At 37.6% G+C, this 14,403-nt stretch overlaps 1 protein-coding gene across 1 annotated transcript in view; it reads left to right on the top strand.

Moving 5' to 3' along the window:
• Positions 1-14,403, top strand: part of VPS13C (vacuolar protein sorting 13 homolog C) — a 203,215-nt gene that overhangs the window by 72,146 nt on the left and 116,666 nt on the right. Inside the window, exons 22-28 of the mRNA XM_014593070.2 lie at positions 777-913; positions 2,363-2,486; positions 4,675-4,792; positions 7,875-8,001; positions 8,616-8,694; positions 9,820-9,959; positions 10,943-11,096. Of these exons, the coding sequence (XP_014448556.1) occupies positions 777-913; positions 2,363-2,486; positions 4,675-4,792; positions 7,875-8,001; positions 8,616-8,694; positions 9,820-9,959; positions 10,943-11,096 (879 nt within the window). The remainder of the gene's footprint in view (positions 1-776; positions 914-2,362; positions 2,487-4,674; positions 4,793-7,874; positions 8,002-8,615; positions 8,695-9,819; positions 9,960-10,942; positions 11,097-14,403) is intronic.

Here is a 14,403-nt window from a genome sequence, read left to right on the forward strand (position 1 = left end):
AAAGAGACACAGACAAGTACCTCCATCATGATCTTTATGCCATCATCCACTCCCAACTCTGCCACCTGGGAAGGTGGGCACATGTGTGAGCTCCCAGCATGCTCAGGGGACATTCAGACTTGAAGTGAGGCCCTTTCCCATGCGGGACCAGTTGCTTCATTGCTGCACTGTGCCTTGACCCCTACATCTATATTTTTTCCATCTTCTTTACAATCTGAGGGTATTTGTGCTCACCAGAGAGGGAGCGAGAGAGAGCACCCCCAGTGGGCATGGTCATGCCTCAATACCTTTCTTTCATTTCTCCATCCCCTCAGGATTTTGGGCACACATGCACATGTGCCCAGCATGTTTCTCAAGCCACTGGGGTGAGAGTCAAACCCTGTTTCATTATGAGGGAACCAGATCCCTACCTGCAGCACCTAACTATGGGATTCTGGGGCTGGTCCTGAATCTGGTTTTAAAGATACATACTTTTATATAGTGTGTTCTCTAAACTCAGGCCAACTATTTTATCTGGTTGCTTAATCAAATAATATTGAATTATTCTATTCCCTCGGTAAAATACTGTCTACATTGGATTTATTTTACTCTCCTATGATGTGGTTGTTTCTCACTGACTCTGTGATTTTCACCTTATGTGCTGAATTGAGAATCTGAGAGAACTGGCATTCCTTGATAATACTTTTCAAATGAAGTCTTTATTCTAGTTGTTAATACTGTTATTACATATTTGAACTTCACCGTCTAATCTTCCATCATTTCTTTGTCTTCTGTAGGGCTTACACATATTATTGAAACTCGCAAAGTCCTTGATTTAAGGATCAATCTGAAACCTTCTTATCTAATAGTTCCACAGACAGGTTTTCACCATGAAAAGTCAGATCTCCTCATTTTGGATTTTGGTACATTTCAGGTAAGCATATATGCATTTTTGTCTGCCCATCTTTGCCCAGCTTGGTAGCTATTGGGTCGTTAGAAAAGTCACACATTTGGGACCAGCAGGTGGCGTGGTGGTTAAGGTGCTAGACACTCCCACATGGCCTACCACGGTTCAAGTCCTAGACCTGGTGGTTTGCCTTCTCACTTTCCCTCTTTCTCTCTCTCTGCGTGTATGTCTCTCTCTGGTAAAATGAAAGTAAATGAATGAATAATAAATAAAATGAAATAAATAATTAAAAAAAAGTCACACATTTTTGCCTAGAAAAACATGTTATAATTTTTCTGATGTCCCAGTATTTGGTAGTTTGTTGTTTATTCTTTAGAGTTCACTTAAAATAAACCTAGATTTATTTATTTATTTATTTATTTATTTATTTATTTTAACTTTTGTCAAACCTAGCTTAGGTTGAGTATTTTATGACTATTAAATCGACCACAAAAACTCCAAACTTTTCTGAAAAGATGGATGATTTGACATTAGGGATACAATTTCTTTTGTCTACTGCTTATTGGAGAGAAGCATTCTTAGTCTTCATAGCTTCTTGAGTTTAACTGGACAGTGTTATTTGTCATATATGGTTATACAATAGAGAGTTGTACATATATGCACATAGTTGTGCTTACATGTATTTGTTCAACTACTGTTAGCAACTAAGTAGAGTAAGCGAACTCTTAGATTTTGCATTTTGAATCCTGTAGGAACACATGCCACTGAAAAAAGGGGAAGGTTTCAAAAAATATAATCCTGTATTGATCCTGGGTTCCATGGGGAACAGAAAAAAGAGATTTAGAGCAGAATTCTAGCGGCCTAATTATTTCTGTGGTGTAATGGGGAGAAGAAAGAAAATCCTGGTATTTTGTTTTAGTATTATTTACATATTTATTTATAAGAATTTTAAATTTAACATTATTTATTTATTTATTTTTTGTTTTGACCAGAGAGGGACAGATAGAGAGGAAAGGAAAGTGAGAAAGCAAGACAACACATCCGAGACTTGAACCACAGTCAGCCATGTGGGAGTCCAGCGTCCCCAACCACCACACCACCTACTGGCCCCAACCCTGCTATTTTATGGTGAAGAGTATAGGGTGGTTGTCGTGGAGCTGAGCCACAGTGACAGTAACTTCTGAGAGCCAGAAAGAGGAAGAATGGCATGTTGAGACGGGTTGTTTAAGGCAGGCAGCTGCATAGCTGATCTCCTAATTAATGGCAGTGTGCTGAGCACCTGTTACTCAAATAAAAGAGAAATGTATGCTGAAATACTACATTTCTAATGAAGTATTTATAAATAGTTAATGGAAAATCAAGCAAAATTGTCATTCATTAATGGTAGTTTCATTTTAGATAGGTCTTAAGAATACACAACTAAATATGTTGATGTATGTACATATCTGTTGTGAAAAATTTTTTTTCTTCATTTAGCTCAACAGTAAAGATCAAGGTTTACAGAAGACTACTAATTCATCTCTGGAAGAAATAATGGATAAGGCATATGACAAGTTTGATGTTGAAATAAAGAGTGTACAGCTACTTTTTGCAAGAGCAGGTAAGGTCCTTTTCAGCTTTTAAGATCTTGAAATTATGTCAAATAGCTCTGATATGAGGGTACTTCAAAAAGTTCATGTAAAATGGCATGAAAGTATCAGTTTATTTTGGGACCAACAGATGGCATAGTTGTTACATCACTGGGCTCCTGCATGGCTTACTGCAGTTAGAGTCCCGGACCTGGTGGCTTAGAAATCCCACCAGGCACATGTGCGTGTGTGCCAAAGATCCCAGGAGAAGAATGGAGGAGAAGGTGTTATGGCATGGCCATCCCACCGGGGATGTTGCTGTCTCTCTCTCCTGTGAGCACATGCACTCTAAGGCAGAAACCTCTAAAACAATAATAAATGAGGTACGAGTTTATCTTCATGTAACAATTTAGAATCCATACATAGTTTTTTTGTAATACACATTTTCCTCAAGCTATCTGAAGGGTCCTTGTGTGTGTGTGTGTGTGTGTGTGTGTGTGTGTGTATGTGTGCATGTATATCAACTCTGAGAACCATTTTGCACACACATAATGTTGATAAGTTATAAAGACCAAATAAAAGCCTATTGGTGTGAATGATGGACACAATTACAAATAGAAATGAAAATTGGGCTTTTCATATTAGGGTACCTAACACCATTTGAATCCAAGTTCTCTCATGGCCTGTGTTTTCGTAATGTGACTAAAAACTATAAAAAAATAGAAGTTGCAGTTGGCACAGATTCTTCTGACCCATGATTTTGGGATGTCTTAATGTTGCTTTGCCAAATTTATTGTTAAATTTTTTTCTTCTTCTTCTTTTTTTTTTTTTTTTTTTTTTGCAGAAGTTTTTGCTATAGGGCGCGTGCGCTCACCAGACAGAGAGAGACAGAGAGACAGAAAGCGAGAAATCGCCCCCCAGGTGGGAGGGCCACGCCGCAGTCCCTTCTCCTCCATTCTCCTCTCAGGATCTTGGGCATGCATGCACAGGTGCCTGGCGTGAGTTTAAGCCACCGGGTCCAGGACTCAAACCGCAGTCGACTTCATGGGAGTCCAGCGACATAGCCATTATGCCAACTGCTGGTCCCACATTTATTGTTAAATAATTTACTATATTATCCTACCATTTATTTCAGCAATATTACATTTTCCCCTTCTGTAGATATCTGAGAAATGGGTATCTATAGATTAGTAGGTATAGTCGTAAAACCTTAAAGGTAATTAATTTAATTATTTTCAATAGTTTCGATGTTTTCTTCTGTTTAAAGATTTTTGGCTCTTTATACTAATTTAGTTTCTAGAAACAACAAGTAGTTATTAAATATCCTAACTTTGCGGATGGAGATGCAATCTCTGAGCAAAGTTCATATTCTAGTGGGAGTGATAAGATTTATCTGGGGGTCTTCAAAGCATGGGAAATACTTATGAAGAAATTGTGCATGGATTTCAAAATTTTGTTTGCACTAAGATAAACTTGTATTTTAATTCCATTTAACAAACTTTTTGAAGTCCCCTTATATTAAAATGTAAATATATAATGCCCTATTTCACTTTTAAAATTAGTAGCCTATTAATTCCTTGTAGGGAAGTACTTACATAGACCATTAAAACTGTTTTTTGTTTTGTATGTTCTTAAGAATGATTGTTTGAATTATAAATGATAAGAGATGTTCGGTCATTGCCATCGATAAAGATCTGCATAGAACTCTGCAGTCTCTGGGAAAAAAAAATCTCTCTGGATTGTTTTATCTGAAGAAAGGCATCATTACACTTTTTTTGTGATAAAATTTTGTTAGATAAAACTGTTTTTGCTTTGAAGTTGCTTGCTAAACTAGTGCAATTATTGTGCTTACCTAAGAACCTCATAAACCTCTTTTTTTCTTCCCCTTCTTTTCACTGTAATCACCCACCTAGATCACTAATTCTGGAATCAGTGTAATAAATTTATGTCTTTTCCCCCCCATTTGCTTTGAAGTGCAAGATGTTATCATCTGAACATTCTTTAAATAAACATTTAGAATTATCTTAACAACCACAGTCTTTGGTCCTGTTGGTCTGTATTTTAGGAATGGAGATTAGTTAACATATATGCTGAAAGAAGTAAAACTTGGTGCTCATTTAGTCTGTTTCTTAATTGTTTTAATACCTTAGAATGATTTCTGCAGGATATCTGATAATTTAGGAAACCAGTCATTTATCGTTTTAAATGATTTTTTTAAAGAGGAAAATTGGAAAAAGTGTAGATTTCAGCATCCTTCAGCTATGCATATACTGCAACCCATGGATATTCATGTCGAGTTGGCCAAGGCAATGGTTGAAAAAGACATCCGAATGGCCAGGTAACGTATGCTTTTCTCGTATTGGAAATCAGTGAGGTATGCTATGTCTGCATCAGTTACTGCTTTTTAAGGATACAAAGATTTCTGTAGACTACAGAAAAATAATGATTATTGTCTTTTGTAGCAAATACTTATTTTTAAGAAATAAATTATATGTCAACTGCCATGTTTCAGAAGAGTTTGGCCTTTTATATTCTATAGACGTTGGATCCACTCCAAAGTTCATTATCAGTGAAATAAAAATCTTTCCCCAAATTGGAGGCTTTTTTGATCATAAAATCACATAAGGTCCTGAGAAAAATTTATGGGGTTACAAAACAGAAACTGAACTTTGAATTTAAGTAGATAATTAGGAAATATTTATGCTGTCATTTAAAAAGAGCTTTATCGAGGCATAATTGACATCTAATAAGCTATATCTATTTAACGTGTACAATTTGCCAAGTGTGAACACATCTGTGTGTCTGTGACACTGTCATCACACTCAAGATACTGAACACATTCATCACCTCCGGAAGTTTCCTTGTACCCCTTTGTCTTCCCGCCGTCTCTCACCTCTTCTACTCCTCACCTCTTGTCCACTGGGTAACATCGATCTGCTTTCTGATAGACCAGTATATTTCGTGAGAATTTTCTAGGATTTGCATTAATGGGATCATAGTCTTTTAACTTTTTGTTTGGCTTCTTTTGTTCAGCAACATTACCTTGAGATTCATTCACGTGGTTGTACCAGTAGTTCATTGATACCCTTTATTAAGTGAATGTTAAATCAACCTTGAATTACTAGGAAAGTCTACCTGGTAATGATGCATTATTATTTAAAAAGATTTTGGATTTGGTTTGCTAAAAATTTTGTTATAAAGTATTAATTCCATGTTCATGAGAAATATCAGTTTCTGTGTTTTTTTTTGAAGAGGTTTTTGCTATAGGGCATGTGCGCTCGCCAGACAGAGCGAGACAGAGAGATAGAAAGTGAGAAATCACCCCCTGGGGGGATGGCCATACCGCAATCCCTTCTCCATTCTGTTCTCAGGATCTTGGGCACGCACGCACACGTGACCAGTGTGAGTTTTAAGCCACTGGGTTTGGGATGTGAACTGCGGTCGACTACGTGGGAGTCCAGCGACATAGCCATTATGCTAACTGCTGGTCCCCAGTTTCTGTGTGTTTTCATATTTTGGTATCAGAGTAAGTGTTGCTCTTGTGGAATGAGTTTTCTGGTAGATGTTGTATAGCATTCATATGACTTTTTTCTTAAATGTTAGGCAGCATTTGTTAATAAGGCCATCTGGGCCTGGAGCTGTTTTTTTGAGTTAACAACACATTCATTTTATTTAACAGAGAGAGAGCTATTCAAGATCTACTTTTTTGAGTGATCTTTTGTGCACTTTAAGTGTTTTGAGGGAGAGTTTTGAGTGTATTTTGAATGATTGTGCATTTCAAAGAGTTTGTCCATCTCTGTTACTGAGTTTATTGGCACAAACTTGTTCATAGTATCAATATTTCCTTCTTACCTTTTTAACACTTGAAGAATCTGTAGTGATACAATCTCTCTTACTCCCCATTTAAGTAATTTGTTCCTTTTCTCCTTATCAGTTCGACTAGAGGTTTATCAGTTTTACTGATCATCTTTCCAAAGAACCAACTTATGGTCTTAATTATTTTTTTATTGTGTTTGTTTTTTTTATTTTACTGCTTTTCACTCTGATGTTTAGTGTTTCTGTTTGTCCTTGACTTTTTTTTTTTTCCAGTTTTGCTGCAGGGTGTGTGCGCTCACAGGAGAGAAACAGAGAGAGATGGAAAGTGAGAAATCACTCCCAGTGGGGTATGGCCACACTGCAATTCATTCTCTTCCGTTTTCCTCTCAGGATTTTGAGCACACACGCACATTCACTTGGCCAGGTCTGAGACTTGAACCACATTCTGGTGTGAGGAAGCTAGCTGCTTAATCTCTAGGCCTTCTGCTGTCCCTGTTTCGGGTTTTGTTTGATTTTCATGCCTAGTTTCTTGAGATGGAAGCTAAGGGGTCACCGATTTGAGGCCGACTGACTTACTTTCTTTTCTTCCTTTCTTCATATTTTTGTCTTAGGGCACCTACGCTCGCTAGAGAGGAGAGGGAAAGAACAATGAGAGAGATAGTGAGAAATCACCCTCCAGGGGGATGGCCATACCACAGTCCCATCTCCTTCACTCTGATGAGATTTTGGGCACACACGCACTTGTTCCCAGCTTGAGATTCAAACCGCCAGGTCTAGGACTCAAACTGTAGTCTGCTATGTGGGAGCCTAGCACCTTAACCTCTACACCACCTGTTTGGTCCTCTTTTTTCTAATATTTGCATTTAGTAGTATAAATTTCCCTCTAACCACTGCTTTACTGTACCCCAGTAACCCAGCTTGCAATTAGACATGTGTCAACTTAAGCTGTTCCTATCTTTGTCAGAAAGCCAAAGATAAACAGAAACCCCAAAGAGCTTCGTGAGAGCGAGTGGCTGCCATCTCTATTGAGACAAACAGACTGAGGCAGTTACACTGGTAGGGAGCCAGAATAGAAGCAATTGCCAAAAACTAAGTGATGGATAAAAAAACATGGTGATTGCCTATGAGTAAAACAGATGTCATCATGGGACTTACATCGATCAGAGGAGACATACCTAAAAGAGACAAGGACATTTGATGTGTCAGGTGCTGCCAGATGCTACATACAAAAAGAAGTAAAGCCAGGCAAAAGGGTCGAGGGTGATGGGGTAGACACTCTTTGATTCTTTTATGGGGCATCTTTGGCATCAGGGAATAGTAGTGTTCTTTGTTTTGAAAAGTAGAGAATTGTCTTTGGAAAGATTTTCAATAAAAATTCCTTAACAAGTTTAATTGCATAGGAATATGTTTAAATTTTCCAGACACTTGGTTCCCTAGAACTTCCCATTCTCTCACAATGTTGTCTAAATGAGGAGTTCATGTAATTTGATTAAAACAGGTCTGGGGCTACTGACCCAGGGAGATAGTCTCTTCCCCAGTCCCTTCCCGTCTCTACAATCCAGAGTCCCTGGCATTAAGACCTTACAGTGGAATTGTATTTTTAGATTCAAAGTATCAGGAGGACTTCCACTGATGCATGTGAGGATTTCCGATCAGAAGATGAAAGCTGTGCTGTGTTTACTGAGCAGCATACCTTTGCCACAGAGATCTGCACAGTCTCCAGAGAGACAGGTAAGCAGACACAATAGGAATGTGAAGTCTCTTTTTTTCACTACTGTTCTAGAGTAGTGGTGGAAAATCAGTTTTAGGGTAAGCATGATAAGTGAAAAGACCAAAATTATAGAACTGAGAGGAAAATGTTTCAAATTTCTAAAGTGTGTTTTAAATAAAGATAGGATTCTTTAAAAAGTTGCAAAGAAAACATTTGGTATACAGTTTCCTTGTATGTTAGACTTTAAAGTTCTAGGTCACTTTAATTAAAATTGATCATTACAGCATAAAAAAAATGTTGGATTTTCATTTAACTTACAAATGAAATTTGAGAAAGTCGAAAGATGTGCTTGACTATGTAAGAGACAGCAACTAAATGATACCGTGACAGGCATATCTACTAGAGGTGACTTAGTTTAGTCTCTGAAAGTGCAGATGGTAGTGTTAATTTCTACGTCGCATCCATTCGTTAGTTAATTGCTTCATGTGTTTCGTTGGAAGATTTGTGTATTGTGTGTATATGTATCTTTCCGTCTCTTCCTCTCCTCTATTACTTTTCAGCCTTTCATTCATTTATGTACATTTGGTACTGTTAAACCAGTATTTTTAAGACTACTATTTATATTCTTTGCTAGGAATCTTCAATTCCTGTTATTTCAAGTGGAACGAAAGGTCTACTTGGTACTCCATTGTTGCTAGATGGAGTAGAATCAGGTAAGAAAAGTCAAATATTCTTTCTCTGTTAAATCAAGGCTATCAATTGTCTTATATAGAGAGAAAGATTTTTAGAATATGAAGGACTTCTGTAAGTATTAGAGTCATTTACTGATTCTGCTTCTAGAGGAGCTAATAACCTATGTGGTCGACTACATGGGAGTCCAGCGACATAGCCATTACGCTAACTGCTGGTCCCTGAGTCACTTACCTTTTTCAATCCCAAGTTTCTTCATTGGATAAATCTAGAGATTTTTGTGGCTAGACTGTACTAACGTAATTTTGTTTAAAGTTATTTATTTAATTTTATTTATTATTATTAGTAGTATTTAATTATTATTTAATAAGAGAGGGAAAGTGAGAAAGCAAGCCACCAAGTTCAGGACTTGAACCACGGTCTGCCATGTGGGACCGTGACAATGTGCTTTAGTCACCATGCTACCTCCTGGCCCCTATGTAAATGTTTTAAATGAGCTACTTTTTTGACCCGATCTCTGTATGATCCCTTGTTTCTGTCTCTGGATTATCTATTCTCTTTTAATTTTGAACTGGAGTGTAAGATTCATGAGGATAGGACCGTGTCTGTCCTGGTGACTCTGGTGTCCTTAGTAGCTGACACAGCCTAGTACAGAGGGTAGGTGATGATGTTCAATACATACTGCGTTGAATACTGAATGAATAAACTAAACCAAAACAACAGAGCCATCAAGAAAAGAGAGTAGTGCTATTTGATTTCACATGTGATCATTACATATGAGGGTGAATTTCACTGTGAGACTTTATAAAAAGTATTGGAGGGGCCAACAGGTACCATGGTGGTTAAGGCGCTAGATTCTCATACGGCTGACTGTAGTTCTCGGACATGACAGCCTGCTTTCTCACTTTCTCCCTCTCTCTGTCTGTCTCAGGTGAATGCATGTGCCCTGTAACAAAATAAAAAAATAGTAGTAATAATGATAAAGAAAATAAAATAAATCATTCTTTAAAAAAGGCATCAGAACTATTTTGATTCTGAATATGATGCTGTATCTAATAATTTTACTTTTTACTTTTGGAACATTTAGGTGTGTTTTATGCAGCGTCTATGGACAGTGTCTTAAGTCAAATTATCTATTTATCTTATAGAGTCCGATGATGAATATTTTGATGCTGAAGATGGAGACTCACAGACTGGTAAAAGTATGAAAGGATCAGAACTTAAAAAAGCTGTAGAGGCCCCAAATGAGGAGCTCATTAATCTTCTACTTAAGTTTGAAATTACAGAAGTATGTATATTGTAATATGCTGTCACTGTCACTGTCTTATAAACTATCTTAAGCTATACCTAATATCCAGTATATAAAAATGCAGTACGCTTTATCTTCCCTGTTGCCCACCACACTCATAAATGCATGTGAGCACATAACCACGTTTGTCTCCAGCTTCAAAAACATGAGATGTTATTTTTTTATTGCCAAGTGGGAATGCTTCTATTGCCCAAAATCATTTATTTATTTTTTAAAGAATTATTTATTTAATGTTATTTGTTATTATCATTTTTTAAATTTGACCAGAGAGAGATAGAAAGAGAATGAGATAAAGGGAAAGTGAGAAAGCAAGCTGGCAGGTCCTGGACTTGAACCGCAGTCGGCTATGTGGGAGTCCAGTGCCCTTCACCGCCACGCCACCTACTGATCCCCACCAAAAGTTATTTTTGTTTTGAGATACGTGCATAACAAAAAGTATGGGAAAGGGGACCAGCAGTTAGCGTAATGGCTATGTCGCTGGACTCCCACGTAGTCGACTGCGGTTCGCATCTCGGACCTGGTGGCTTAAACTCACATCGGGCGCGTGTGCGTGTGTGCCCAAGATCCCAAGAGGAGAATGGAGGAGAAGGGATTGTGGCATGGCCATCCCCCCTGGGGGGTGATTTCTCGCTTTCTGTCTCAGTCTCTCTCTGTCTGTCTGGTGAGTGCACGTGCCCTATAGCGAAAACCTCTCTTAAAAAAAAAATATATATGGGAAAGTCCATATACTCCTGTTTACTGATGTTTTAAAATGTTGTGTTTCATCATGACTTTTTATAGATGTACTTATGTGCCTCTCTAGATGATAATTTCCCATCATATTAAATAAATTTGTGCAAGTAGAGAAATGTAAGCAAAGTTTCTATTCTTCTTATAATAATGTAAGTGGAGCAGAGTTTGTTTTTGTTGTTTTAAGTATGATTCAAACTTCTTACCATCTTTCATTGTGCTAATTCTTTTAGGTGATTTTGGAATTTACTAAACTACAGAAGGAAGAAGATACCATCCTGGTGTTTAATGTTACTCAGCTAGGAACAGAGGCTACAGTGAGGACCTTTGATTTAACTGCAGTATCTTATTTAAAGAAAATCAGCTTGGCTTACCATGAAATTCAAGGTAATAGCCATAAAAATGAAAAGCAATAGGCAATAATAAAAATAACACTTTGTATTTCTAAAACACTTTCATTTTTATAAGAATATAGTAAAGAATGGTACAATCTAGGCACATTACAAGTCATAACTTATTTAGTCTTCATAACAATGCTATGAGGTAGGCACTGTTATTCTCTCTAGTTTACATGTAAGTAAATACAGGTGTGGATTGGTTACAGAATTCACTCATGGTCTTGTGGTTAGTATATGGCTGAGCTATGATTAAAATCCTGGAAGTTTGGTCCGTGGATCTGTATTCTTTTTTTTTTTTTTTTCTTTGAGGTTTTTGATATAGGGCACATGCGCTCGCCAGAAAGTCAGAGGCAGACGGGAAGCAAGACATTACCCCCCAGGGAGGATGGCCACCGGGTCCAGGACTCGAACCGCAGTCAACTACATGGAAGTCCAGCGACATGGCCATTACACCAGCTGCTGGTCCCAGCTCTGTGTTCTTAACTGCTATAACCTACCACCTCAGAGAGTCCATGTAAATCCCTGCAGTATTGGGAATGTTATTCGTATTTTACAAAGAAAGAAAGATTAAGAGGCTTACTCACTATCACGTATCTCATGAATGGCAAAAGCTGGAATTCATTTCTGGTTTTATGATACAGAAAGCCTTACTCTTTCTCTTAAGTAGTATTTATATATCACAAGAAGCAGCAGGTTATGAAATTTAACATGGTAGGATGTAGCATTTACTGTTTTAGAAGCTCTTATAGTTTACTCATTTCAGTGTGTGTCTTGCGTCCACAGATATTTGAGACATGGAAGAATAGGTGAATTTACAGTAATTGGAATTCCCTACACGTATTGGAGGGGCCAACAGGTACCATGGTGGTTAAGGCGCTAGATTCTCATACGGCTGACTGTAGTTCTCGGACATGACAGCCTGCTTTCTCACTTTCTCCCTCTCTCTGTCTGTCTCAGGTGAATGCATGTGCCCTATAACAAAATAAAAAAATAGTAGTAATAATGATAAAGAAAATAAAATAAATCATTCTTTAAAAAAGGCATCAGAACTATTTTGATTCTGAATATGATGCTGTATCTAATAATTTTACTTTTTACTTTTGGAACATTTAGGTGTGTTTTATGCAGCGTCTATGGACAGTGTCTTAAGTCAAATTATCTATTTATCTTATAGAGTCCGATGATGAATATTTTGATGCTGAAGATGGAGACTCACAGACTGGTAAAAGTATGAAAGGATCAGAACTTAAAAAAGCTGTAGAGGCCCCAAATGAGGAGCTCATTAATCTTCTACTTAAGTTTGAAATTACAGAAGTATGTATATTGTAATATGCTGTCACTGTCACTGTCTTATAAACTATCTTAAGCTATACCTAATATCCAGTATATAAAAATGCAGTACGCTTTATCTTCCCTGTTGCCCACCACACTCATAAATGCATGTGAGCACATAACCACGTTTGTCTCCAGCTTCAAAAACATGAGATGTTATTTTTTTATTGCCAAGTGGGAATGCTTCTATTGCCCAAAATCATTTATTTATTTTTTAAAGAATTATTTATTTAATGTTATTTGTTATTATCATTTTTTAAATTTGACCAGAGAGAGATAGAAAGAGAATGAGATAAAGGGAAAGTGAGAAAGCAAGCTGGCAGGTCCTGGACTTGAACCGCAGTCGGCTATGTGGGAGTCCAGTGCCCTTCACCGCCACGCCACCTACTGATCCCCACCAAAAGTTATTTTTGTTTTGAGATACGTGCATAACAAAAAGTATGGGAAAGGGGACCAGCAGTTAGCGTAATGGCTATGTCGCTGGACTCCCACGTAGTCGACTGCGGTTCGCATCTCGGACCTGGTGGCTTAAACTCACATCGGGCGCGTGTGCGTGTGTGCCCAAGATCCCAAGAGGAGAATGGAGGAGAAGGGATTGTGGCATGGCCATCCCCCCTGGGGGGTGATTTCTCGCTTTCTGTCTCAGTCTCTCTCTGTCTGTCTGGTGAGTGCACGTGCCCTATAGCGAAAACCTCTCTTAAAAAAAAAATATATATGGGAAAGTCCATATACTCCTGTTTACTGATGTTTTAAAATGTTGTGTTTCATCATGACTTTTTATAGATGTACTTATGTGCCTCTCTAGATGATAATTTCCCATCATATTAAATAAATTTGTGCAAGTAGAGAAATGTAAGCAAAGTTTCTATTCTTCTTATAATAATGTAAGTGGAGCAGAGTTTGTTTTTGTTGTTTTAAGTATGATTCAAACTTCTTACCATCTTTCATTGTGCTAATTCTTTTAGGTGATTTTGGAATTTACTAAACTACAGAAGGAAGAAGATACCATCCTGGTGTTTAATGTTACTCAGCTAGGAACAGAGGCTACAGTGAGGACCTTTGATTTAACTGCAGTATCTTATTTAAAGAAAATCAGCTTGGCTTACCATGAAATTCAAGGTAATAGCCATAAAAATGAAAAGCAATAGGCAATAATAAAAATAACACTTTGTATTTCTAAAACACTTTCATTTTTATAAGAATATAGTAAAGAATGGTACAATCTAGGCACATTACAAGTCATAACTTATTTAGTCTTCATAACAATGCTATGAGGTAGGCACTGTTATTCTCTCTAGTTTACATGTAAGTAAATACAGGTGTGGATTGGTTACAGAATTCACTCATGGTCTTGTGGTTAGTATATGGCTGAGCTATGATTAAAATCCTGGAAGTTTGGTCCGTGGATCTGTATTCTTTTTTTTTTTTTTTTCTTTGAGGTTTTTGATATAGGGCACATGCGCTCGCCAGAAAGTCAGAGGCAGACGGGAAGCAAGACATTACCCCCCAGGGAGGATGGCCACCGGGTCCAGGACTCGAACCGCAGTCAACTACATGGAAGTCCAGCGACATGGCCATTACACCAGCTGCTGGTCCCAGCTCTGTGTTCTTAACTGCTATAACCTACCACCTCAGAGAGTCCATGTAAATCCCTGCAGTATTGGGAATGTTATTCGTATTTTACAAAGAAAGAAAGATTAAGAGGCTTACTCACTATCACGTATCTCATGAATGGCAAAAGCTGGAATTCATTTCTGGTTTTATGATACAGAAAGCCTTACTCTTTCTCTTAAGTAGTATTTATATATCACAAGAAGCAGCAGGTTATGAAATTTAACATGGTAGGATGTAGCATTTACTGTTTTAGAAGCTCTTATAGTTTACTCATTTCAGTGTGTGTCTTGCGTCCACAGATATTTGAGACATGGAAGAATAGGTGAATTTACAGTAATTGGAATTCCCTA

This window comes from Tupaia chinensis, unplaced genomic scaffold, assembly GCF_000334495.1.
Source record: "Tupaia chinensis unplaced genomic scaffold, TupChi_1.0 Scaffold000063_1, whole genome shotgun sequence".
Taxonomy (NCBI): domain Eukaryota; kingdom Metazoa; phylum Chordata; class Mammalia; order Scandentia; family Tupaiidae; genus Tupaia; species Tupaia belangeri.